Below are 26,175 nucleotides of genomic sequence, written 5' to 3'. Positions count from 1 at the left end.
TGAGTCTAGCCTAAACTCTATGAGACTCTGTCTTTTTTAAAAACAAACAAACAAAATGCTATTTAAACAAAACAAAAAAATGCCATTTAAATTTCAGCACTAAGGAAGCTGAGATAGGAGGATGCTGGACTGTGCTGTACCTTAAACAAATAAAAGCATCATTTAAAGAGCTCAGCTTACAGTGGTGCTTTCTAAAACACTGGGTAGGAAAAGGTGGTATGGACTGTGTGGACTGTGTGCCATCTTGCATTTGTGTCTTGCTTTGCCATCACCATCATTGTACGTAAGTGACTTGAGACTTGGATTTGGCAGCAGAGTGCAGCTCCCTGCTGGCCCTGGTAACTATAAAAATCTCAGGCTTTTTCTTTTCTCAAGCTTCTGGGATTGGAGACTTATTGAGAGTGAAAGTCCATAGTGCAACTAACACAGGCCTTCCTGTTGCTTTTCAGCTGAACCTCCTGTTGTCAGTTTCTAAATAGTCCCACTGGACCATGAGTGTCAGTGGTCTGTCCCATGGGAGAAGCCTGAGGAGTCCTGCAGCGTGCAGGAAGCCCAAGACCCCCATGTGGGACAGCTCCTGGGGAACACGGGTGTGCCGCTCAGTGCTGCCTGCAGAAGGAAACCTGAGTGAAGCAGTAGAAGATCAGAATGCCAAAGATTAACAGCAGGGGTAGCTGCCTCATTGAAATGGTCTCCAGAAATGGAGAGGCATAAGATTGATGGCCATGGGTTCACTGTAAACGTTCCTCACACAGATTGTGCAATAAAAATAGGTTACAATAAATAGTGCAAAGGACTTCATAGGAAAGCTGCTGCATCACGATTGCTCCTGTGGACACTGCAAGGCATTTATCCACCGGGCACTCCACAGAGACTGTTACTTGGAGAAATCTTACTTCTGTATCCCCATGAGTGCTTCTCCCTGCCATTTTGAGTTTGAGTTGGGAGTAGATTGGTTGCTTCCAAGAAGGCATCTTACTTTTCCTGGACACAGGCAGTCATCCTCCTGTGGACTGATTTGAGGCAGTTGCAAGAAGCCACAGCCTCACGTAAGGCCCTCTCCTTGAACTGCAGCCTCCTTACTAAATAGGCGTGTCTTGATAATGCGGATCTTCACAGCATAGACACCAGTGTGTGGGTAGGAATTACTGGTGAAGGCGTCTGCAGTCTGGCACACCCTGGCGAGGAGGAGGTGTGTGGGGAGGGGGTCTCACGGATGGAGCTTAGTTGCTGGCCTTCTGACCTTGGCTGCAGCCGTTCTTTAAAAAGTGAGTACTCTTTGATTGCCTGTGTTGTATTAGACACCAGCCTTCTGGGATCCCCAGACCCGCCACAGCCGAACACCTAAGTGTGGCAAACACTGCCCATACCTTAAACACGACACCAGTCACGGAAGAAAGGAATATAAGCATCCGTGAGTTTTTCTACAAATTCCTCCCTGACTTGGGGGTTGGACTGTCTTTAACCCTGGTGTTAGAGCAAATGTAGCCTGCTTCTTTGTTCATTACTCAAACCCTAGTCTGGAGGGTGGGGCAGTGCTGAGGGCTCTGCAATAGGCCAGGCAGCCTCGTGGTGCGGGCGGAGTGACGGGAACAGCCTCGCAGTGTGCACGTGGGTGGCCTCTCCCGATGCAGCAGGCCACTTGTTTTCCAGTTTAAACTGGTGGTGGACATTGCTTGGTAGAGCATATTACTCTATATGTTGGGAAACTCGAGGGTGAGAGGGTCCATATTTTTTCCTTTACTATGAAATGAATGAGTTAGGAAGATTGTACTTACTATTTTAAATACTTGTCTAATGTGATAAACCGTAATATCCAGCTCTGTATTATATGTACATTTGGTGTTCAAATAGCCTTTCCAAAGAAATGAGGGTGTAATCGCTGTACAGCTCTATCACTCAGTGTCTAGGGAGCAGAGCAGGGCATTCTTCAGGAGGCTCTTGTTCTTGTGTTTTGACTTTTGGTTTTTGAAAACACTCACACATCTTACCAAGTGCTGGGAAGGTGGTACTGATCCAGTTTGTTTGCTGAATGAATATTTGTTTAAATCTGTACAGTTTCAAGTGTTTACTTATACAGAGTGTACATACTTCGAAAAAATTAATTTAAAATGCTTTATATTATTTAGCTAGAAATTGCTGTTTTTAATAAATAAGTTTTTTAAAAAATAAACATCTTTGCTTCCTATTTTGTTGTCATGTGTTTGTTATGTATGTGGATTCTTTAAAAATATTTTAATCAAAAACCTTATTGGGACAAGTTGAGTATTTATAAGAACTAGTACTCGAGTTTCCTTCATCCAGAGCGTCTCAGTGGAAACATCTTATAAGTGGTGTTTATTAATGTAACCAGGGTTTTGACATTAATACACTCTGCTAATCTTAGAGCCTAGCTTTACTGTGTAATAATTAATTGTGAAAGAACATTTTTTATCTTTCTTTTTTTTTTAGTCCTTCCTTCCTTTTCTCTTTTTCCCTTTTCTTTCTTCTTTTTCTTTCTTTCTTTCTTTCTTTCTCTTTCTTTCTTTCTTTCTTTCTTTCTTTTCTCTCTCTTTCTTTCTTTCTTTCTTTCTCTCTCCCTCTCTCTCTCTCTCTTCCTCCCACCCCTCCCTTCCTCCCTCTTTCTTTTTTTTTTCTATTTTTCTAGACAGGGTTTCTCTGTGTAGCTCGGGCAGTCCTGGAACTCTCTTTGTAGATCGGGCTGACCTTGAATTCAGGTTTGCCAGCCTCAGCCTCCCAAGTGCTGGGAGGTGTGTGCAACCACCCTTGGCTTTTGAGATATCTTGATGCTCCACTAGTTAAAAGGGTATTAATTTTCTGTTAGTGTAACAAATACCTGAGATAAATCACTTTACAAACACAAAAAGCTTGTTTTGGCTCTCAACATGATTTATTAGGGACTGGGTCTGTTTCGTAGTGTGGAGAATAATCTACCATAGCCATTCTTGGTTTTGAGTGAGTGAGTTTATTAATTATATAGCAAGTAGCTATATAGTAAATAGCAAGTAGCAGTTAAAGCCTCTGATAATAACAAAGTTGTATCAAATGAGGTATTCATAGTATCCAGCACACACTGAAACAGCCTGATTTAGAGCAAACAAAGAGAACATCAAATTCGGCTTCCGGCATCCAGCAGAATCAAGTAGGGATGCTAATCTGAGCTTTGTCTTCATGGATGAGCCTTCAGCTTCCCCTTCCCAGGTAGACATTTTTATACATGGGACAAACAATAGTAACCTCTGCTGGAAATGGTTCACTTTCTTGCTGTTTCTCCTTGTCCTTGTTGCAGAGCCAGAGGGGTCTACCTGACTGGGCCAGCCTGAACCAGGAGAGGGCCGTGGGGCACTCTTGACATAAACACAATTCTCAGGGACAGCTTGTACAGCACATGACAGTTTACCATTTTACACTCCCATTGCTTTGGGGCCTGTGGTAAAGCCGCATGGCGTGGGCATGGGAGCATGGTACAGCACAGCTGCCCCTTGCACGTCTGGGAATCAACAAAGGACAAGGGTGTGCGGGTACCAGTAACCGCTTCAAGGACCCACCTCTGACCAGAAGGCCTCCCCTGTAAACAATTCCACTATCTTTGAGTAGCACCATGGCTGGAAAACAAAAAAACACATGGAAGTTTGGGAGACATTCCAGAGCCAAACTAGAGTGAGAGAAAGTTTTTTTTTTCCTTTTTTAAAAAAATATTTGTGAGACTGCCAATTTCCGGAGTACTGTCAGCACAGATGGTTTCATTGAAATTAAGTAGTGTTGTAATAATAATACAAACACCATTGTATTTTCCCCTTGGTTTAACAATCCCAGATCTTTTAATTCTCCCCTGCTGGCACCTCATAAATAGGGCATACAGTCAGTTTTTTAAAGGGGGCTGTGTGTTAAATCACTAGTTCTCAACCTGTGAGGCACGACCTCTTTGGCAAACCTCTGTCTCCAAAAATATCTACATTACAATTCATAACAGCAGCAAAATTACAATTATTAAGTAGCAACGGAAATCATTTTGTGATTGGGGTCACCACAGCACAGGGAAATGTAATGAGGTTTGCAGACTATAAAGGCTGAGACCCACTGGGTTAAAGGAACCTGGAGGTGTTGGTGGTAGCCCCAGTGCAGGACAGGGATTTGGCTTTTCCACCCCCCTTGGGGTGCTTTCTCTTTTCTAGTTTTGTCTTTTGTCTTTGGTGGAGACAGTTTCGCTGCGTTGCCTGGCCCCCCCGCTCAGCAGTCACCCTGTCTCAGCTCACTCGGAGGTGGTCTTATGGACCTGTCCTTCCACGTGTTGCTGCCGTGGGGACCCTTCTGCAAAGGGTGGGGCTGGTGGAAAGCAGCATAGTGGCGTCTGTTTATACAGTCACCTGGCAAGTATCTGTTTCCTCCCTTAAAGTACGAGGGGAAAGATTTTCCAGTTATACAGATATGCCCACTGCTAGTCAGCTGTAGTGTTTGAATTCTGATACAAAACATGAAGGTCTAATAAATGGGCTGGCCTTCCCAAAGCCAACCATTAAGTATTTGGCATATAGCTTCCAGACTTTCCTGTGTATATTCTTAAGACAAGTTTTCTTACCAAATTGGGTTCTGTTACACATTTAGTTGAGTTTTAATTAGTAAAATTAAATTACTAATTAATTAGTAAAAACCACACATTTCATTGGCTGAAGTGTTTTTGAGTTGTATGTGAAACATTTTGCTCCTAAATATTTAGCATCAGTCTCTTAAAGAATAATACTCTTTTTCAAGTCCCACTATTAACACATCTAAAAAACAAATCCAGTATCTAAGATGTAGTCTATGTGGCAACTTACTTACTCCCCCTCTACTGCCTTATAGCTTTTCAAAGTCTGTATTTATACATTTGACTTGGTTGTCACCTCCCTTCAGTCCCTTCCTCTCCTCATGGGTGCATGCCTGTGTGTACTGTGCATGTGTGTGTGTAGGCCCAAACTTGATACCCAAAGCCTTCCTTTATCAATCTTCCTCTTATATATACTGAGGCAGGGTCTCCTACCTGAACCCAGTGCTCCCGGATTTGGGAAGTCTAGCCATCCAGCTTGCCTCAGGAATCCCCTCCCTACCTGCTGAGCACTGGGGCTATGGTTGGGCCCTGGCATCTGTGCAGCATTTATTCGAGTGTTGGAGATCTGGGCGCCTCTCCTTAACTTTTTTGATGACTAACTCTCCTTTCTTTCGCTTGAAAGATTTTGTTTTAAGCGGGCTCTCTTATATAATGAACCAAAACCTGAGTTTTCCCATTAGTAAATGAGATACTCTAAAGTTATAGTATATACAGTCTTCCTAAATCCATAAAATGTCAAGGTGGACAAGCACCTGGCTGTAACAAGCAAAACAGTACCCCCTTCTCCAACAACACAAGTTGCCAGGGTGCTCTGTAGCAGTAGCCTGAGCAGTGGTAATGGCTTCATACCCATCATCTTCATCAGGGACAGAAGCAATGCCTGAATAGCTTTAGGTTGTCCTCCTAAGTGCATGAGGTCCCGAGACAATGTGAAAGAAGGAATTATTTTGGTTCATGGCTTCAGTCCATGCTTGTTTGGTCGTGTCTCTTTGGGCCTGTGGTGGGCTGAGTGTCATGGTGGGAAATGAATGATAGAGCAAAGCTGCTTATTTTATGCATCAAGGAAGTAAGGAGAGAGGGGCCCAGGGGCCCAATATCTCTTTACTAGTTACCCAACTTTCTTACACTGGACCCTACTTCTGAAAAGTTCCTCCACCTTTCAATAGTGCATCAGGCTGGGGACCAAGCCTTTGATACAGTTAGGGATGGGACAGGAGAGACATTTAAGATCCAAAGCACAGCTGTAAGGAAAAGGGATTCTACATACATCGGGTGTGGATGATGTGCCAAGAGGTTACTAAAATGTTGGTGTTGGTGCGCAGAGGGATGCCAACAAAGTGCCACATTTGTCACAGCTCATTACCTTGCAGCAGCGTTCTGTTTCTGCCACTCACCAATAAGGCGTGACAGTTCCACAAAAGTGTCTATGTCCCACAAAAAAAAAAGTGACAGTCCCACAAAAGTGGCACCTCTGAAGCCGTCTTCCTCTGGCTCCATTTCAGCTGCTCAGGTAATGGTTGGGGGTGGTGACATTTGTTGAAAGTGCGTGGCAGCCAGTGGTGAGTCATAGGCAGGTAGGTCACAGTGGCGGCACTTGGGTATGGTTGTTCGTGCTAGAGAATGGCTAACTGCCAGCCTTGGCTGAGAAGTGTTTGGTTTTCTTGGTTGAGGCTGGGGTTAAGGTTATCCTGGAAAGAATAGGTACCCTGTGTCTACATAAAAGGCACTTTGCTGGGGGCTGGGTGCCAACTCTTCCTTTTTTACCAACTACTCCACCCCATGGCAGGATATCATGGAGCTTTGCAGTAAACAAAGCCTCTGCCACACTGGATTAGACCCAGGGTGTCTAATGAAAGGAGGGTGAATCAGAGACCTCTAGGGTCTTCAAGAATCCTCAGGGACAGACACCTATGAACAGATGTACAGAACAACTCTCTAGGACAAGGTGGGTGTCCCAGGACTGGGCCTTCTGGGCTCTGATCCAGAGGTCATTGCCACTTCTTTGGAGGAGTGTTTCAGGTAGGTGACTACGTATTTTCTGCTTTGGTCCAGCTACTGAGCTGATCGTTACCAGTGACCCAAAGAGTCCCAGATATCTGAGGAGTCAATTGGGCTTTGGTTCAGCTTCTAGTTTAGGGAACTGAGTGCAGACTGCTGTTGGGTTTCTGTCTGGGTTTCCTTTTGCTGTGATGGAGCTGATTAGACAGTTGGCCATCTGTGTGACAGGGTCAGTGTTAGTGACAGCCTTGGAGGCAGTGCAGAAATAGTGGGGTCCAAGAGTGAGGGTTTTCTGTTGCATTCTTAGCCTGGCATGAGCAGCAGCATTCTGCACCATTCTTCAAGTGTGCCAAAGTAGAGGAGGTGTGGGCTTGAGTACTAGTACTCTAGTATTAGGGACTAGAGAAGGGTGTGACTTGGACAATGCCAACAGCATCTTATCGACCAGGACAGTCTTCCAGAGGGCCTCGGGATAGACTGGGATAGATGTGGACCCTGTGACAAAAGTGGATGAAGGGCAGGTGTGTTTTTTTTTTGGGGGGGGGAGGGACCTTGAGGTTTGGAGGTACACTGAGGTGGCAAATCAAACAAATAACTGTGTCGTTACAAGGGTGATGTCCCTAAGCAGACAGGTAGCTTATGGGATGTAAAGGAGGTCACTGTGCCTCTCTCAGCCTCAAGAAAAAAAAAAAATGCTATCTGTGTCACAGAGCCTGAACAGCACTTAACACACAGCCAAACTAGCTCCTGGCCCAGGCATGGTAAATGGTAGTCAGAATGATGACTGAAAAGACCATGGACAGAGTGCGGGCTGATGCCATAAACCAAGGTGAATGCAGACACCCAGCCTGAACTTTGACATTTGAGCTACAAGCACTGCAGGGATGCTCACTGTGTGGGTTCAGTTCAAAGATACTACCTACACAAGTGAATTCAATATTCTCGACTCTGTCATAGCAGGGAGGATTTCTAGGCTCATTTTACAGATGAGAAACTGAGACATAAAGCAGCTCGCCCAGAGACAGACAGATAATGAAAGACAGAGCTTGGTGGTCTATGTGTCGAGTGAAAGCCAAGTACTGACAGTCATGGAAGAATTTCTGGACCTCAGCGACAAGAGCAAGGGGACAGATGGTGGCCAGTGTTACTTACTAAGATGATAATATGTCTCCACTAAGTCTTCTCTGAGTTAAGTTTAACTCCCCCAAACTCTATTTTTTTTTAACCCCCAACAAAGGAGCTACAACAAGACCTGAACTACAGGCGGACTCTCAAAGACATAAAAAAGTCTTTGTGGGTTCCCTACAGCTCCCAAGGTCTCTCCTTTTCCAAGACAGGTAGTGGAGGCCCGAGACAATTTGGTCGCTGCCCTAGGACCAGATTCTTGATTTCTTTGCATTGAGGTCCTCGAGTGCCACCTGGGTGACTGCTATGAAGTCTTCCAACTCAGACAGGGTGGAGAGACTCAGCTGCCTACTTATTTTTCCCAGAAGGGCTTGGATCTTCCATGACATTGGGCGGGGGTCTGTCTCCAGGACTGACTTCCTCTTCATGGCTTGAAGTATTTTCGGTCTTACTGACTGTGGGGTACGTAGATGACTGGGTCAGGATTATTGCTGCTCAGATGCTGTGCCCACCCAGGATCTAACCCCGCTGTGGACATGGTGAATGTCTCTAGAACTCCCAGGGCAGATCTGACTCACCAGCTCTGCTACCCACAGCTTTTTTTTTTTGCTGTGTCCCAAATGTCCACCTGGCCTCCTCCTAGGGTCACATGACCTGCTGATGCAGCTTGACACTGCTTTCCAGCGAAACTAGAGGTGAGCCAGCCCTGGTGTCTGCTGTTCTGCGCCATTTTGGGATATGTATGTGAGAGCAGTGCATTTGTAGAGGACCCTGCATTTGGCCTTGACTTCCAACACTGCTGCTGTGAACAAGTGAAGCTCTTTGGGGCATTGGTTTCACTGGTGTGCAAGCCTAAGGTGCTGGCATGTTATGCAAGTGCGTGTAAGGAAAGGAAGGCAATACGGTTGTGGTTGTTTGAATAAAAATGGCCCCCATAGGCTCATAGGAAGTGGCACTATTGGGGTGTGTGGCTCTGTTGGAGGAAGTGTGTCACTGGGGGTGGACTTTGAGGTTTCAGATGTTCAAGCTGGGCATCTCTTCCTGCTGCCTGCTGATCCAGATGTAGAACTCTTGGCTCCTTTTCCAGCACCATGTCTGCCTGTGTAATGCAATGCTTCCTGCCATGATGACAATGGACTAAACCTCTGAACTGTAAGCCAGCCCCGATTAAATGTTTTTCTTTATAAGAGTTGCCATGGTATTGGTGTCTCTTCAGAGCAATAGGAACCCTAACTGAGACAATGGTTAACCTTGAGTGTTGATCTGGGTAATGTTTAGACTTGTAACACAGCCTTACAGTCATCTGAGAGGAGAGAACCTCAACTGAGAAAAAATGCTTCCATAGATTGAGCTGTAGGCAACCCTGTAGGACATTTTCTTAATTAGTGGTTGATGGGGGAGAGAGCAGTCCATGGTGGGTGGTGTCATCCCAGGGCTGGCTGGTGGCCAGAGGAATGAAGCCAGTAAGCAGCACCCCTCTGTAGCCTCTGCATCTGCTCTTGCCCCCAGGTTCCTGCTCTGTTTGAGTTCCTTTGATGACCAACAGAGATATGGAAACATAAGCTAAATAAGCCCTTTCCTCTCCAACTCCGTCACAGTGTTTCCAGCAACAGAAACCCTAACTAGGACAACTGTCAATCTTGACTGGGGTGAGAATCATCTTGGAGCTTACTAAAGCACACTTCTGTGTGCGGTGATGTTTCAGATGTGGAATCCCTTCATGGATTCTGAATATGATGGCATTATTATTGGGGTTGATGGAAAGCAGGAGGTGTAGCCTAGCTGGAGGAAGGAGGTCACGTAGGGCGAGTCCTTGCACCTATCTTTTCCTCACCCCCCTTCTTCCAATCCCTTTTCTTTGATTTCTGGTCAGGGGAGTGAAGACTTTACCTTGAACCTGGCGCCCATGTTAAAACAAATCCGCTTCTGTTTGGGGCTGCAGAAGTAGAACATGACTGTGTCCTGGTTCTTTACTTCTATGTGGATGTACTTGTTGAGTTTCAGAGTGATGCATGCCACAGGGGGCGCATGAACATGCAAGCTCAGGTTCCACCAGTTCCAGGCCTTATGAGGCTTGTTTATAGGGAAGTAGTAGCCTAGGATTTTGCTCAGGCTCAACCTGTGGGAAGGAGATGTGTAAGACATTACTATGCTGGGGCCGGGTATGGCCCTCCTGATCCCCTGTGATCCTCCCACTTTCCTTTTTCCTCCTGGGACTACTGAGTTTGGGTGAGAGTGCTGGATAGTTTTAGGTCAACTTGACACAAGCTAAAGTCATTTAAGAGTAGGAAACTTCAAGAAGATGCCTCTGTAAGATCCAACCGTAGGACATTTTCTTAATGATTGATGTAGGAGGCCCCAACCCATTGTGGGTGGTGCCATCCCGGGGCTGGAGGTCCTGGGTTTTATAAGAAAGCAGGCTGAGCAAGCCATGAGGAGCAAGACAGTGAGCAGCACCCCTCCATGGTCTCTGTATCTGCTCCTGCCTCCAGGTTCCTGCCTTGCTTGAATTCCTGTCCTGATTTCTTTGAATGATGAACAGTGATGCGGAAGTGTAAACTGAATAAACCCTTTCCTCCCCAACTGACTTTTTTTGGTCATGGTGGTTCACCGCAGCAATAGAAACCCTACTGAAGACAGTGGGATAGAGAGCTTCCAACAAGGAATGTCCACCCAAGCCCAGGATCTGTCATGCTCCCTTCAGCCTCAGGTGGCAGCATGGCATCCTCTCCTGCACTCCTTTCAGAGCTTTGCTGTGCTCTTCTCTACCCTCTGGATCCCAGACCCACAGGGCAGGGTCTTGAGGATGGAGTCAGCTCTCACCCCTGCTCTGACCCTCTCCCTGACCTCTGGGTGTTGACAGATCCTGGGATCATAGCTGCTATGTAATGGTTTCCAGACTAACTTTCCATCAGGGCAAGTAAATGCCTTAAGAACTTGTTCCTCTAATTTTATGCACAACTCTGGGTGAGTGACTGTCACCTTTTGAGTCCATGCTTCTTTACCTATAGTGGCCAGGTTCTAGATTTCTCCAGGTTTCTCCTCTGGCTTTAAAACTTCAGAGAGAAGAGACCCCAGGCAAGATTTGTGATCATTAACTGCATGTCTTGCCTCAAGGCGCTGTGCTTCCTGTTTTTGGGATCTGATTTGCAGACAGCGTGTTCTACATGCATGACCTTCAGGGGAGAGTGGACAGTACTCAGAGTAAGGACTCCAACCAACCCAGAAATGGTGTCTGAAAGCCAAGGCCAGGCAGATGAGAGAATTAATTTAGAGCTAAAAGTGAATTTGGCTTTGATGAAAATAAGTTAGCCCAAGAGAACATTTTTCTCCTATACTGTAATCATGTCAGCTGGAACAGGAAGAACTGAGCAGCTAAGAAAGGCTAAGGGATGGTTTCAGGGGACCTAGTAACCCTCAATGCTTTCACCACTACCAGAACTAAAGACTTTAGAAAAAAAGTTTGATTTTAATGAAATATTTAGAATGTACCTTTTCACTCTGGATTCTGTATATGATGTGTGTGTCTCTAAAGCCCTACTCCCAGGCTCCCAGAATAATGGGACCTGGGGCTTTCTGGGGCAGTTCTCACAAGGTTGGACTCTTGGGAGATGTTTAGAGATGAAGCCACTAAGCATGTGATCATAGAGGCGGTGATTGCTCTTTCCCCCTGGGGAACACTATGGCATCTTCCCTGAGGGCAGACTTTGTGCTCATCCTTCATAATACCCCTTCCTGTGTTTCCAACATACACAGATTAGGAGACAGGGGCCAAACCTCCACCATACCACTTCCATGTGGCCCCAGGTATTAGGATGTGAAGACTCAGTCTTACCATAGCTTTCCCGTCTCGTCGTTGAAGGTGACATGGCCAGAACTGTTGGCAAAGCCTCGGATCTTTGTATCTACACAGTCTTCCAGAACAATATACGTCACCTTTGTGACTGAACTGTAGGAGATGAGAAGAGCCAGGTTCCCTGACGGATAGCTGTAGGTCGGTTAAGGCACAAGCAGTTCCTTGGGACAGCCCCTCTCCCCCTAAAAAAGGTTAGGCCCCCGAAGAGGACACAGTCCTCAGTCAAAACCCACACCCTAGGTAAGAATCACAAACATCTTAGGTGTCAACATGATTGTCCCTTTTCCTCAGTGGATACTATATTTGACCTGTGCCATCAGGAAAAAAAATGTTGAAGGGTATCCCACTATGGTAGGGAATTGATTGTCCGTCACCTTCATGTTCCTGGGAAGAGGAGACAAGGAAAGCAGGTAGGTGACGGCTGTCCTTCAAAGAAAGGGGGAGTCACAGAATGCTCAGTCCCTGCATCTCCTTGCTCTGAGCACCGTATACTGCCTTGCCTCTGGCTCCTACCTGCTCGCTGGGAGCACCCAGGGTCACAGTTTACTCGCCCATATGAGGGGGAGGCTCAGCTGCAATGGTATGTGTGTGAGTGGCTGGGGCATGCACAGGTAGATAAAAACTAGCCTTTTAACTACCTAGGCCATCTAGTTCTCAGAGAACTGTGTTCTCAGGGCTGGAGAGGAGCCTTAGCAGTCAAGAGCACTCGTTGCTCCTGCAGAGGGCCCCGGTTCATTCCCAGCACCCACATGATGGCTCACAACTGTTTGTAACTCCTGTTCCAGGGGATCTAGTGCCCTCTCTTAACCTCCACAGGCACCAGACACTCACATGGTGCCCATAGGTGCACCACTCACATATATAAATAAATCTTAAAAAGGAATATAATTTTCACCATTGCAGAGGCAACATATGTGAGTTGAAGGTGTGGGCCGTGTTAGGTCTTTCAAGCCTGCAAAGACAGTTCCTCCTGGTTTCCCCCGAGCGCCTGGCGATTGGCCACCATTGCTGGCACACACCTCCCCAGACTCTGCCTCTGTTTCCATGTGCTAATTGGTGTCCTTTCAAGGCTTGTAAGTGGGTAGGGTCCTAGCTTACCATTCCCTCCTCCTGTTTGCCTTCATCTTTGACTAATTACATCCTTAGGGATGCTCTTTCCAGATGAGGCCACACTATGACGCAGGAGGTTAAGACCTTTAATGTTCTTTTAAGAGAACAATTCTCAACACATAGCACTGGTAAATTTAGTTTTTTTTTTTTTTTTTGGTTTTTTTTTGTTTGTTTGTTTGTTTTTTTTAAAAAAACTTGTCCTTGAATTAGTTTTAGTAAATTATATTTTTCTAGGAAATTATCATTTTATGTAAAACTTTGCATCTATTGCTGTACAAAGCTTGCATGTGCTGTTAAAAATATTTCAATGTCCTCTTTCCTTATGTCTTAATTCTTCATATTTATACTTTAAAAGGTTTTTTTCCCCCCTCTGGCTCGATATTGCCAGGAAGGCTGCTTGCTTTACTATTTTATTGGTTTATATTTTATTTATTCTATTTCTTTTTTTTTTTTTTTCTTGTCTTTTAAGTTTCTTTCCAACTCTGGATGCTAATTATGTGGATTTTTTTTCTTTTTCACACTCCCCCTCTCCCTGCATTTTATGAGCAGTTAAAACAGTGAATTCTGGATATGGCTTTAGCTGTTTCCCAGGAGTGAATCCATCTCATTTTCATCTTTATTCCATTCTTAATATTGTCAAGGACCAATATGATCTCTCCTCTTGATGTCGGAGTAATGTAAGTGTGCTTATATGTGGCAATGGGTATGGTACCTTCAGTGATGCCATTGTTGTTATGAATTAAAATGCATTGGGGTGGGAGGACGTGGCTTAAGTGGTTTGCTGAGGCCTGTTTAGTGGGCTACTGTGCGCCCCTTCACTGCAGATGTCCCACAGGTTTCTAGAAAGGCTTTGTGTCTCTGGTGGAGCTGATTAGGCTTAATTGGAGAACAGTTTCCTTTAATTTATTGGAAGTGAGGCTGCGGGGGCGGGGGGCTAAGATCTAGCGAGGTTTCTAACCATTACCATGGCCTAGGTGACCTGGAGAGCCCTTTCCTCTGTCTGCAGGGGTTTGGCGGCTGCGCTGAGTTGCCTTGGATTCTCTTCTACACACAGAACTGAGAGGTGGAGGGTCCCGAGCATGGATGGAGGCTGAAAGAGCCACGGTGGTGGACCCTGCTGCTTTCCTAGTATCTTCCACGTCACTAGAACTTTGGGGTGATAAAGACCTCCGATAGAAGGTAAAGCCTATAGCTTGGACACCCGCCTCACAGGAAAACCACTCAAAGGAGCTTTGAGATTAAAGTAAGTGGATGTAACATGAGGAAGAACATGTAACATGGGGGTCTGTTGTGAAGGCACTTATTTTCTGCAGATGGCTACCACGCCTTAGTGTCTTGGAGGGAGTGGATGCTGTAGTTTGGGCCTCACTCCCTGAAAAGCGTACACAGTGAAGGAGTGGTCCCCGGCGGATGGCACTACTGTTACTGGAAGGGCTTAGTTTGAAGAAGTACTTCATGGGCTCATGACCTTTTGGAGGTCAAGTTGAGATCCTGGCCCTTGCCTTGGCTTTTGTGCTTCCTGTGTAGGAGGAGCTTTGCTTAGCCCCGCCCTTTCCGCTGTGGCATTCAGGCTCACCACAGTAGCTCCAGCAGCAGGGGGTGCCTGCATGCTCTGTGCGCTTTCACCGAAGGCATAGAGATCACCTCATCTTTCAGACCTCATTTTTGGGCTTCTGTGCTCATGCTCAGTGACTGAAGTTTCAAGCATGGTTTCCACTCATGGCTTGACGTTATCAGTCCTGAGTAAGATGTCCCGTCAACACCAAAGCGAAGCTGAGTGGAAATGTGGAGAATCCCATATCCTGTCTTTTCCAAGCCCCGTGGCCTTGCCATCAGTTCCTCTCCTGGAATGGTGTGCTTGTTACAATAAATGAGCCTAGGCTGACACGCCATGGCCACCTCACCCCCATAGGTTCAATTTGGGGGCTGCGCATTCTCGGGGTTTTAGACATAGGTAAAATGGCCTGTGTCCGTCACTGTGGTGTCCTTAGAGGACGGCTTCGAGGCCCTGAAAAATCCTCTGCTCTGCCTGTTTCTTCCTCTGCACGGCCCCTGCTGCTACCCATCATGTATGCTCTCTATCGTCTGTCCTGTTCCCAGAATGTGAGAGAGCAGGACCACACAGTCTGCTGTCCTTCCATGCTGGCTTCTCCCGCTCAAGTGAAGCTCAAGCTTCCTTCATGTCTCTTCACAGCTGGACAACTCACGCTGCTGCTTCTTTTTTTTTTCTCTCTATTTTCCTTTCCTTTTCCTTTACTTTCTGTCCCTTCCTCCTCACTTCCTCCATCTCTCCTTCCTTCTTTCATTTCTTCCATCTCTCCCTCCCTCTTTTCCTCCCATTGCTCCTGATTTTTTACTCTTGATCTTCCTGCCTCAGCCTTCTAGATCCACTCTATGCTTGTACCACAGTTTATGTAGCTATTCCCTTGTGTAACTGACTCTTTAAAATATCGATTTTAATTTATTACCAAGAAACTACCCATTAATAATATGTAGCTTATTAAAGATTAATGAAAGATTAATCTTAAAGATTAAAGATTGCTTATTTATTTTAACTGTGAGTGTGTGTGAGTGAGTATGTCTGTGAATACATGTGTGGTTGCCTGACAAGGCCAGAGGTGTCAGATACCCAGACCAGATACCAAAGCAGGAGTTATGGGCAGTTATGAGTTGCCTGATACGGGTGTTGGGAATTGAACTCAGGTCCCCTGGAAGAGCTGTCCATGCTCTTAACCATCTTTTCAGCCCCACCGTGCAGTTTCTTTTTTCTGCTCCCCCCACATCCAATTGCTTAATACAGGTCCTACGGGGAGAAGACTCTCACCCAGGCCTACTGAAACCCTAGTCAATGTTTCAACAGCCTACACAGGCAGCTTGTGTCTTGACATATTGAAAACTATTTTTTGTTTGTGTCCACTTCATATATTAGCCTCGACAGTTCTGTGATGATGTGTTGTGCCTCACCTGACCCCAAAACAAAAAAAGCCTGACCACAGTGAACACACCAACACATTGCTATTTTTTACCTTCAGCGCTGTCTGTATCCATTCTTTGTCTGGTACTAATCTCCTCTGGAGAGCAGAGCGCTCTAAGAGTCTTTCTGCCTCAGCTTTCTCAGTCGCCAGTATATCCGATATCATGAATGTAGTGGTGGTGCTGTCTGGCAGCTTCTGACCTGTCATTCAGAACGTGGCAGCGACTGCTTTTAGTAGGGAGTCAAGCTACACTCTGTCAAGGTGCTACCGTGTGTTAAGGGCCCTGCCACTCCCCAGGTAAGCCGGGCATGCTGGGGAATAGGGAGAGCAAGGCCCTTGAAAATGGGCAGGAGGGAGCTGAAATCCCAGCTGCCTGTTTCTCTACTTCCACTCACCGAGTGTCATTATGGAGCTGATCTGTGCCAGCCCGGTGCTGGGCGACAGAGCCTTGAGGATACAGAGATGGCAGTGCACGCTCTGGAGAGCTGCCGTCACAGCTCTCTCTGCTCCGCATGGCCGCTAAATGAAAACACAGGCTAACTCGAGAGCTGACTTTTCAATAAAAGGAAATGTACCTTGGATATGTTATTGTTATTGTAATGTGAAATATAAGTGTTAATGTGTTATTTAAGATGTAAGAAAAAGCCTTTCTTTTGAGGTCTGACGACTGGGGCTCGGGGATCATTTTTACTTGAATTGCATTCGTAGTTTGAATTATTTATTCATTTCTTGACATGGAACCTCATGGAGCTCAGACGGGCATTGATCTCCTGATCTCCCTGGCTCTATCTCTGGAGCACTAAAATTACAGGCACATGCCTCAGCTCCTTGTTTATGTAGGGATTTGAACCTAGGACCTAATACATGTAAGGCAAGCACTCTGTTAACTGAGCCCCGGCCCCAGCCTCAGCCCCATGGTTTATTTTGCACTATTCAGTTTTGGCAGTTTCCTAAATAGGTTGGGTGCAGAATCATATAATCTTTCAAAATAGCCAACAGTCTCTAAATCTTTTGCGTGTTTGATTCACAGTGAACTGAAAGCAGATTCTTAAATGTTATTTTCTTATTGAACACCTAAAAGAGCATTTAGCTTAGCTTTCATGGAAACCCATTTCTATATTAATCTTTTTGTCCATTTTTATAACCCGGGAGTTGGGGCGGGAGGCGAGCTCTCTCTCGTGTCTCTTGGATGAGCTGAACATGGCACTGGGGGCCATGGTAAGGACCTGTGTCTGTGGACTCCCTTATGATGCTCTTGAGGGGTGTACCTGGTCATGGGAGGTCACTTCAGCAAGCCCTGGGTGTTCACCATTTGGGGCCAGTACAGGAGAGCTCACAGGAGAAAGTAATCCAGGCTTTTAAGCGCAAGTGACTTCTTCAGGAAAGGCATGTCAATAATGTACAATGTGTGAGGGAGTCCTAGCATATGTACGGGTGGCTGAAGGTTCGTGTGGAAATGGGTTAGTAGAGACAGGTGACTTGGTAGAGGCAGGTACAGGTAGACCGTTAATTTGCTTGTGCTCTCAATAAACAACCGGAGGACAAAGAACCTTTCTAAGCATGCAGGGGACTATAGTCCCCTCTGTCTCATGTGACAAGCCAGATGGTTACAAGTACTATAAAGAGCTACTATGCAGAGGAAGAATGCCTAGTGGTATGTGCACACACGGCTTTATAAAGAGTAGCCAAATGTTACCTGAGAAGGTAACATTTAAGTGGAGTCCTGGTGGGAGGGAGGGAGCAAGCCACAGGAGGTTGGAGAGAAGACTGTTCCAGGCAGAAGCAATAGAAAGTACCTTCTGATCCTAGTCTGTTAGGTCTCATCAGGTCTGGCTGCACTGTCTTCCTCTGTGGCCTGGTAAGGCTGCTCTCCCCTCAGGGTGAGGTGATCAAAGAGGAGGCCAATCAGTTCATGTCAGAGACAGTCCCTGTTCCCATTACTATGGAACCCACTAGGAGACTGGACTGTCATGAGCTACATCTGTGCAGAGATTCTGGGTTATCTCCATGTATGCTACTTGGTTGGACTATCAGTCTCAGGGAGGATCAGAAGGAAGGAAAAGAAGACCTCCCCTACCAGTGGACTTGGGGAGGAGCATGCGTGGAGGAGGGAGGGAGGGATTGGGAGGGGAGGATGGAACTACAGGGGGGATACAAAGTAAATAAGGTGTAATTAATAAAATTTTTTTAAATTAAAAATAAAAAAAAGAAAGCACCGAGGCTCCACAGCAAGGGGTCCTTGGCCCAGGCAATGGCAGAGCAAAAAGCCAATGTGGCCAGAGAGGCAAAGCCGAGAGCCTTGTCAACTATTTGAAGAATGTAGGTATCTTCTTGGAGACCAAGGAGGGTCCAGGGAAGGGTTTTAAAATTACTATGTGGAAACCATGTGAAGAAAGGACTAAGACATGGAGGCAGGAGGCAGGGAGAATTGAATCTCAAGAAGTGGAAGGTGCCCGGGTCCCAGATCCCTTAAAATGGAAAGGCTATACCCCTGACTGCGACAACCACGAACTGCTGTGAAGCATGGTGCCAGACAGCAGAAGGTCAGCTCTGCAGAGTGGCTGGATGTGTGGCTCAGGGGCAGATGCACAAGACCCAGTTAAAACTGGTTAAGCCCCAGTACCACAAGAAAACCAAGAACTTTGCACTCTGATGGCTTATAATATAAGCTCTGTCATGTTTCTTGTGCATCTCCTCCTCCTCCTCCTCCGCCTCCTCGGTTTCTCAGTGTATCTCTGCCTGTGCTGGTATTCACTCTATTAGTCCAGACTGGTCTCGGACTCACAGAGATCCTCCTGCCTCAGCCTCCCCAGTGCTGGGATTAAAGGCGTGCTCTACCACCATCACTTCTTGTAGTCTTTTCATTGGAATAGATGGTTCTGGATAGGAGATGCTAGCTCATTTAATGATTTGCATATAAATACAAAGACCCTTGTCATGAAATTACTAAGAATTTCAAGACAATGCCAGCAGGGCTTTAAAATAGCACAGAGCCGCTCCCAAGGCAGTTCGCTGTATGATGGCATCTTAATGCAACCCGAGCTTGGAAATTAGCTTGTTCAGAGATGTGGGGAGGCAGGTCAGGGAAATGGGACAATAGGTCAGACAGAGGAAGCCTCTCAAAGGTGCCTACAGGTTTCCTTGGAACTGGTTACCCCAGGGCCATGAAGGGAAAGCCCCTCTCCAAATAAAGCCATTGCTTTTCATATAGACCACTCAAACATTTTAGGCCTCAGGTGTCCTGAGAGACAGGCAGGCACGATGGTGATGCATTATGGTGAGCCAAGCCTTGTATTATTTCACTTTCAGTTTAGAAGTCCTACCGGTCTGTTTTAACTGTCAGCTTGACACAGCCCAGGGTCACATGGGTTAATGAGGTATGTCTGTGGCTCAGTCTCGATTGTGGAAATTGTCCTGATAAGTGATGTAGGAAGGCACAGGGCATTGTGGGTGGCACCATCCCCTAGGTGGCAGTGGAGGTGGGTAAGGGTCCTGAATACTACTAGAGAGGAGAAACCTAGCAAAGGCCAGACCTAGGGGGAGACTGGTAGGTTGGTGCTTACCTCTACGTTTTTTCACAATCCATAAAAGTGTTTGTCTGTATTTTTCAAAACTTTTTTTCAACCTGAAAGGAATGTAAATAATCTTCAAAAGTTAAGTTTAATTCATGCTTGTGTACCACAATACATGGCATGATGGGCTTAGAAGCTGTAGAGTCTTATGTTGGGGAAAGCTGGACAGAGGGCTCTGCTGTGTGACCCAGACTCCCTTCTGGCCGGTGCTCAGAAGAATTAAGGGCTGACAAGTAAGCACCCACTCAGGGCTTCCCACACAGCCAGTAATTGATCAGTGTGGGTACTTGAATTGACCCCAAGTCTTTCTAAATGAATCCAGTGAGGTCATCTTGGGGCCAAAGGCAGACAGGGAGGTCCAGCAGCCAGGGTAGCTGTATGAGTTAAGTTCCTGCAGCCATACTTTCTATGGCCTAACTGAATCATCTGGGCCTCACATCTGGACATAGCATGGAAAGTTAGCATGGCCCACAAACTGGCCAGGACTATTTGAAACCCTTTGAAACTTAAAACAATCAATGCAATCTTTCAGGTCACTAGATCCAACCAAATAGAAATGACACCAATATCTATGAGAGGCAGACAGCCAAGCAGTCCTGGTAGGAGAATTTCAAGCACACGTAGGCAGTGTGGTTTATCTTTAAGGACGCCTAAACACTGCCTTCCCCGGGGCTCAGGGCCTTTTACCTGTATACACGTCAATATACATGGCAAAAGCATCACTTGCCTTCGCTTCTGCTTTGTGCCTCGCAACCTTAGACCTTCCTTCCTTGTGAACTTTGGCTCTGGCCACTGGGTCCTGTGTGCATCTGACTTTGGGGTGTTGCCTGTATCCTTTGCTCCTGGCCTGGGATTGCTTCGTGACTCAGGACCCCAGCCTGATTCTAGCTCAGTCCTCCTCCCCCGGTTGTGGTATTTGTACTCACCAGATTGCCACATCTGGCTTCCTGGAACCCACTGACCAGACGCCCTCACCAGTTACTTACAAGATTCCCAGCTTCCTTTTACTGTTGCTCTCCATGATCTTACTCTGGGGCATGTCCAAGTCCTCTTCCAGTTTGTGATGGACTGCCAGCTCATTGAGTATCTCCATAAACATGGAGTCATAGGTGCTGGAAATAGACTACAAAAGGACACAAAAATGAAATGGCCGGAAGTTGTCATTTTAATATGTTTCTGAGAAATACCAGCTGTGTGTGAGGCTACAGAAGGGCTAGGAGGGGATTCCCTTAAAGAAATCTTCCAGGGTGAGGGTGATGGTTCCCCCTCCCCCACGGTGGCTGATGACCCTAGTTAGACTCCAGAAACCTACGTAAAAAGCCAGATGTAGCATCTGTAATCCCAGCATTCATATGGCAAGACAGGAGACTTACCCAGAAGCTGGAGACAGCAAGCATGGAGTGTGCAGAGGGTCAACAGAAAATGCAAGAGAGACTGCTTTAATAAGGGGAAGGCAAGAACTAGCTCCTGAGACCTGGACTTCTGCATACATGTTGTGACATGAATAGCTGCACACACACACACACACACACACACACACACACATACATAAAAATACAAAAGGATAAAAAGGATGAAGACATCTCCCATTACAGTCAGACCCTCCTCTGGCCTGCACCCTGTTCCCGGTACAATCATGTGAAATATCTGTATGCTAAGAAATCATTTGACCGTGGAGATGGTTATAGACTATAAACAGCCTTTTACATTTAAGGTGGGCAGCGGGCTTTCTGCATTCTACAAATAACCGAGGTCCCAGGGATGGATGGCTTTCTCAGGGTCAAGGCTTTGTAACACCTAGTGGAGTTGTGATAATACTAGCTGTCTATGTGTTCATAAATCAGACCATTCTGCCCCAGGGCTGTGCTGCTGGATATGACTGATCCACAGGTGAGTCCTCATGGTATTTCTTTTGGTAGAAGATGAAGATTGACTTCCTGGAAGAGAGCAAGGGATTGATCCTGCCTGTTCCCAGCTCATCTCCGAGTTGAGGTTGTCGTTTAATATATGATAATGGGTTGTGTAGCATTAACTGGTTAACCTCCTTCAGGAAGTGAACATCTAACCTTAACCATTCAAAGTTATATCTGACGTGGGGGCAGTTACAGGGATATAGCTTTGTGGTTGGTAGTATTTCTAGGTTAAAGGGACAGCTTAGGTCTTCATCTCTGAAAACTTCTTTCCCCCATACTCACACCATTGCTTCAGGGAAGGTTGAGGTTAAGGCCTTTGATATTGGTGTTCCTGCCTTTATGTCCCTGGGAATGGAATGACTCACTACACTTTACAGTCTATGTTCTGTTCGCCAGAAAATAGTGTCTGTTGTAATCCCCCAGGCAGCAGACCCAAGTGAATGGGTTCACTGAAGATTCCTGTCCTGTCTAGGCTGCTGCTCCACTCTATTTAGCCAGCATGTGATGGCACATTCCATTCCCTTGTTCAGCCCACTGGGGGGAGAAGCCATTTATCTCTCTGTGGTGGTTAAGCTTATTTGGCACCCTGGAGGTGAGGTGATGTCTCCTATGCCCAGAGACCCCCCTAGATAAATCTCTGGTTGTTAGGGGGGGGGGAAAGGTTTGCACAGCAAATGTACATGCAATTGTGGTACATGTATGTATCTTAGAAGTAAAAATAAGTAATGGCAATTAGAAGTAACAGGTGGGCTGAGGTGTCAGGATACCACTAGGGAGGGCTCAATGCTGTGTTTAGTTGTTCCCAGTGGCTTCTGGAATCACTTTAAAAGGTTCCTCAGAAGTATTAGCAGCTGCCTGTACCATGTGAACTTGCCCACACATGCTTTCTACCAGGTTACCTAGAGAAGCGCTATGTTGCCAGGTATAAGGTTGAGAGCCAGAAATTGAATGTGTGAGGAAGGGTCCACATGTTAAGCCTGTGTGTTCCATGGTAGTAATGGAACCTCTAAGATAGAGGACTTAGTGAGAAGTCCTTAGGCTGCTGGAGGCATGCCACCTAAAGGGCTTACATGACCTTCATCTCCCTTTACCCTTTGATTCTTCTGGCTCAGGATACGGCAGTGGCCTGAAATGGCTGGGGCTACCCAGTATTGGATATGGACCTCCAGGACAGTAGGCTAAAATAAACTTCCCTTGGTGAGTAGCTGTGTCGGGTACTTTGTTACAGTGACGCAGAGCTGTTGAACAGCCTGCCTGTCATGGAAATCCGGTGTCTGAGGCCCTGGTACTGCCTCGAGCAGCAGAGGAACTCATTACAGTGTTGCCCAGCTCCCTTCCTCCTTTTATTTCAGCCTCAGATCCCCAAACATGGAGCAGGTTTCCCACTCACTGTTAGGGAGGGAGTCCCTCACCCTCACAGAGGTTTGTCTCCTAGGTGATGCTAACCCATCAAGCTGACAGTCAACGTGAACTACCACAACCTTCCTCCAACATGACTTAGATTCTTATAAAAGTGGATATTGGTCACTAAAGAAAAGACACAGAGAGAAGATGATGTGAAGATGGGGAAGAAGCCGTCTGCAAGCCTAAGAGAGAGGCCTGGGGCGGAGCTTTTCCTCAGAGGCTGCCAACACCTAGACTTTGGGCTTCTAGCCTTCAGACCCAAAAGTCAACATACTTCTGCTGCTTTAGCCAATCACTCCTTGGTGCTTTGTTTCAGAACTCTAATAAACTAATAAAAATTCCACAACCATCTCCCCAACCAAGATCTTTCTCCTAGGCTCAAGATGGACTAGTTTTGGCTTTTTTACTTTTTCTCTTGAGACAGGGTTTCTCTGTGTAGCCCTGGCTATCCTGGAACTCTGTAGAACAGGCTGGCATCGAACTCAAGGAGAGCCACCTGCCTCTGCCTCCTGAGCGCTGGGATTAAAGGTGTGTGTCACCACTGCCTGGCTTATTTTTGACTTTTATTCAGTGTGTGCCAAGTGGAAGTCTCTGACTCTAACCTGAAAGCATCCCTTTTTCCCTCCTTAATTTTCCAGTCTGCTGGGTGTCACTGCATCCTATGTCATACATACCCTTAAGCAACCAGCCATCATTACTGTTCATCCGTACTGATACTATGAAGTTGCTTTTCCCCCTGTTCTGAGTTTTTCCATCGCCACACACCATCTACTAGCAGAGTGGCCTTTAAAAATGTAAGATTGATTCTCAATATTTCAGGGTACTCTGGCTGGTTTTCTTAAATCATATGTATGTATGTATGTGTAAACACACACATATATGTACATACATATATACATATTTACACACATATGTATATATGTAAATAATACATATTTCAAATAGACCTTATTTATACTCTTAAAAGTTTCCAAGTGACTTATGAAATACTTTTTGAGCATGAAAAAACCCTTTTAATAAAATAAGACAATAAATAGCTAGTAGCCATAAGAGAAAATATTGATCAATGAGACTACATAAAAATGAAAAGTGACCATGGTGTGGGGAGGACCATGAAAGGTTTGTAATATAGACTATAAAGACCTTCACAACACAGGTGTCAGGAAAAGGACTCGGTTCTTCTATACATTCAAGTGATAACAAGGCTGGAGAAATGGCTCAGTGTTTACGAGCACTGGCTGTTCTTCCAGAGGACCCAAGTTCAGTTCCCAGCACTCACATGGTAGCTCACAACCATCTGTAACTCCAGTTGCAGGGGACCTGACTTTCTCTTCTGGCCATTGTAGGTTCCAGGCATGCACATAGTGCATAGACATTCATGCATACGAAACACCCACACACATAAAATAAATCATATTTAAAAAGAAGTCCCTGCAAACCAGGAAGGAAAGAAAGGGTACAAGCAGCACGGTGGCAGAAAGACACCGGGTGCTCACAGCAGTCACAAGTGAGGCCATGACCTGGAGAAGTGCCTCACTGTCATGCAGTTGGAGCACAAAAGGCAACACATCCCTATTTCCACCCTGCCAGATGGGTCCTGGTCAGGACCCGCATGGAGGGGCATTCTCAGTCTCTTGGAAAAAGGAAAACAGGCGCAGCCTACTTGGATGGAAACCTACCTCAGGTTTGTTTGTTTGCCTGTTCTTGTTTTTGTTTTCTGTTTGCTTTAGTCACAAGGCTCCACAGGGTAGCCCAGGCTGACTCAAACTCACCAGTCCTCTTGCTTGAGCCTCCCCAGTGCTAGGATCACAGTGTGGGCTGCTACATACAGCTGTCATTATTTTTTGAGTTGAGGATGGGGATGTACTTTCTCTTGTTCTTTCACTCTCTCTTCTGCGTGTGTGTGTGTGTGTGCGTGTGTGTGTGTGTGTGTGTGTGTGTGTGTATTATATACTGTATAATACTGGAAAAATACCACAGATTTCCAAAATTTATTATCAAGGGAAAACTGGGAAATAGAATGTATATTCTGGTTTTATGGCAACTAGTTGTGCTATTGTAATAAGTATATTTAAGGTGTATTAAAAATTCCAGATGTGTCTATAAAGTACACCATATAATACCTATTTCTGGTAGGTAAGGAGAAGTGTTGAAACATTTACTTTACAGCCTTTTTACAGTTTCACCATTTAAAAATCATGTGTACAAGGTAGGTTCAAAATCTAGCTTGAATCAGACTACTAAGGCAACAAATAAATAGTAAGTCTGGTTGTGTTTCATGTCTTCTGGTGGCGAAGCCCTGGATGGTGAGGGGATTGTGATAGGAGGTCCCTGCTGAGTCCATTTTTCCCCAGGAATGCTCTGGAAGGAGTCAAAATGTGGCCTGCCATCCCAGAGCCTCCATCAGCTACATAAAAGCCATGTCTCCTTTGAGGTAGGGGACTTTAGCTCCTCACCTACTTACTTCAAGGGTTTCCTCTTGGTTCCTGTCAAAAGTATCATTCATTAAGGTGTTCAAAATGGTTCCTTGAATGAAGCTATCCGAGCCTTTCAATTTGGGAAGGAACACCGAAAGGAATCGTATTCGGAGGGAAAAACAAACGAGAGAGAAAAGAGAAAAAAAGAAGAGTGAAAAGAAAGAGATTTATGACCTCGCCCTCATCATTTCACAAAAACAACCCCCCCCCCAATGAAAACAAAAACAAAACAAAACCGCAGGTGTCACCAATGAAGCAAATTCATCAAATTATGTAAGAGCCAACATGGGGTAATAATAAAAAAAGGCATGAACTATGCTTTCAGTGGCTGATTTGAGGGAGCTGCTGTGCTCCAGGTGTCTGGTGAATGTCACCTTGACAAAGGGAATGGGTGCTGGAGAGATACACTTGTAAAACTGCAAAAGCACTGGATACCTGGTGTGGAGCATGAAGAAGGTGATTGGGGGAGCCAAGAGGGGAGGTGGAGGGCAGGGACTTGCTGTCAGAGATCTTTGTGGATTGGCAGAAGGGCTCTGAATTCTCAAGGGAGAGTTAGTCTGAATGTGACTTTACATCAGAAATTCTAAGGACCATCTCTATCTCTCACTAGTTCTTGAAAATTTGCTGATTTCTACACTTGCCTGTGGCTCACCATCACTTAGTCAAGACAGGAGAGGATTCCCTAGTCCAAGCAGCTAAGAGCATCCAGCAGGAACAGTACAAACATTTGCATTTAGAGTCAGCCCTAGCCTGGTGGCTCAGGAAAAGGAGAAGAGTTTTGGGCCTCTGGGGTGATGTGGGTGCAAATTGAATTGTGGAACTGGTAATTATAACTCTGGTCTCTCTAACCCACACCTCCTGGGAAGGTGTGGCTCCTGAGGTGGGCTTGGAGGAAGTGGCTCTAGCTAGATAATTGGGGCCCCAGGGAAATGACAGCGGCTTGTTGCCTCGGCTTCAAGGTGCCACAGATCCTTCAAGCTTGGAGACCCAGAGAGCCTGGGAAACCCCACAGGGAGGCACAGGGCTCGCTTGGTTCATTTACTTCTGTGACCTCATCATGCATTTTTTGGTGCCGAGCAAGGGTGGTCCTTGCGGTGCCCACCTGTTAATTTTGGGTTCAATAGAAAAAGCCCTGACTCTTGCATGCTTCCGACAGG

The 26,175-nt window shown here is 45.9% G+C and overlaps 2 protein-coding genes across 2 annotated transcripts in view; one reads left to right on the top strand and one right to left on the bottom strand.

The window, feature by feature from the left end:
- Cog3 (component of oligomeric golgi complex 3) overlaps positions 1-2,185 on the top strand; it is a 51,877-nt gene extending 49,692 nt beyond the window's left edge. Inside the window, exon 23 of the mRNA XM_055609686.1 lies at positions 450-2,185. Within this exon, the coding sequence (XP_055465661.1) occupies positions 450-479 (30 nt within the window). The 3' untranslated portion in view covers positions 480-2,185. The remainder of the gene's footprint in view (positions 1-449) is intronic.
- Positions 2,186-7,956: 5,771 nt separating this feature from the next.
- The window catches only part of Erich6b (glutamate rich 6B), a 50,729-nt gene continuing 32,510 nt past the window's right edge, over positions 7,957-26,175 (bottom strand). The window contains exons 3-10 of the mRNA XM_055609866.1: positions 25,006-25,088; positions 20,211-20,347; positions 19,216-19,277; positions 15,704-15,852; positions 11,866-11,951; positions 11,547-11,699; positions 9,602-9,830; positions 7,957-8,166 (exon numbers count right to left, since the gene is read on the bottom strand). Coding sequence (XP_055465841.1) covers positions 7,957-8,166; positions 9,602-9,830; positions 11,547-11,699; positions 11,866-11,951; positions 15,704-15,852; positions 19,216-19,277; positions 20,211-20,347; positions 25,006-25,088 — 1,109 coding nt within the window. The remainder of the gene's footprint in view (positions 8,167-9,601; positions 9,831-11,546; positions 11,700-11,865; positions 11,952-15,703; positions 15,853-19,215; positions 19,278-20,210; positions 20,348-25,005; positions 25,089-26,175) is intronic.

The sequence above is a fragment of the Psammomys obesus genome, unplaced genomic scaffold, assembly GCF_907164565.1.
Source record: "Psammomys obesus unplaced genomic scaffold, mPsaObe1.curated_primary_1811, whole genome shotgun sequence".
In the NCBI taxonomy this organism is placed as follows: domain Eukaryota; kingdom Metazoa; phylum Chordata; class Mammalia; order Rodentia; family Muridae; genus Psammomys; species Psammomys obesus.
This window is presented reverse-complemented; position numbering and strand designations above follow the sequence as displayed.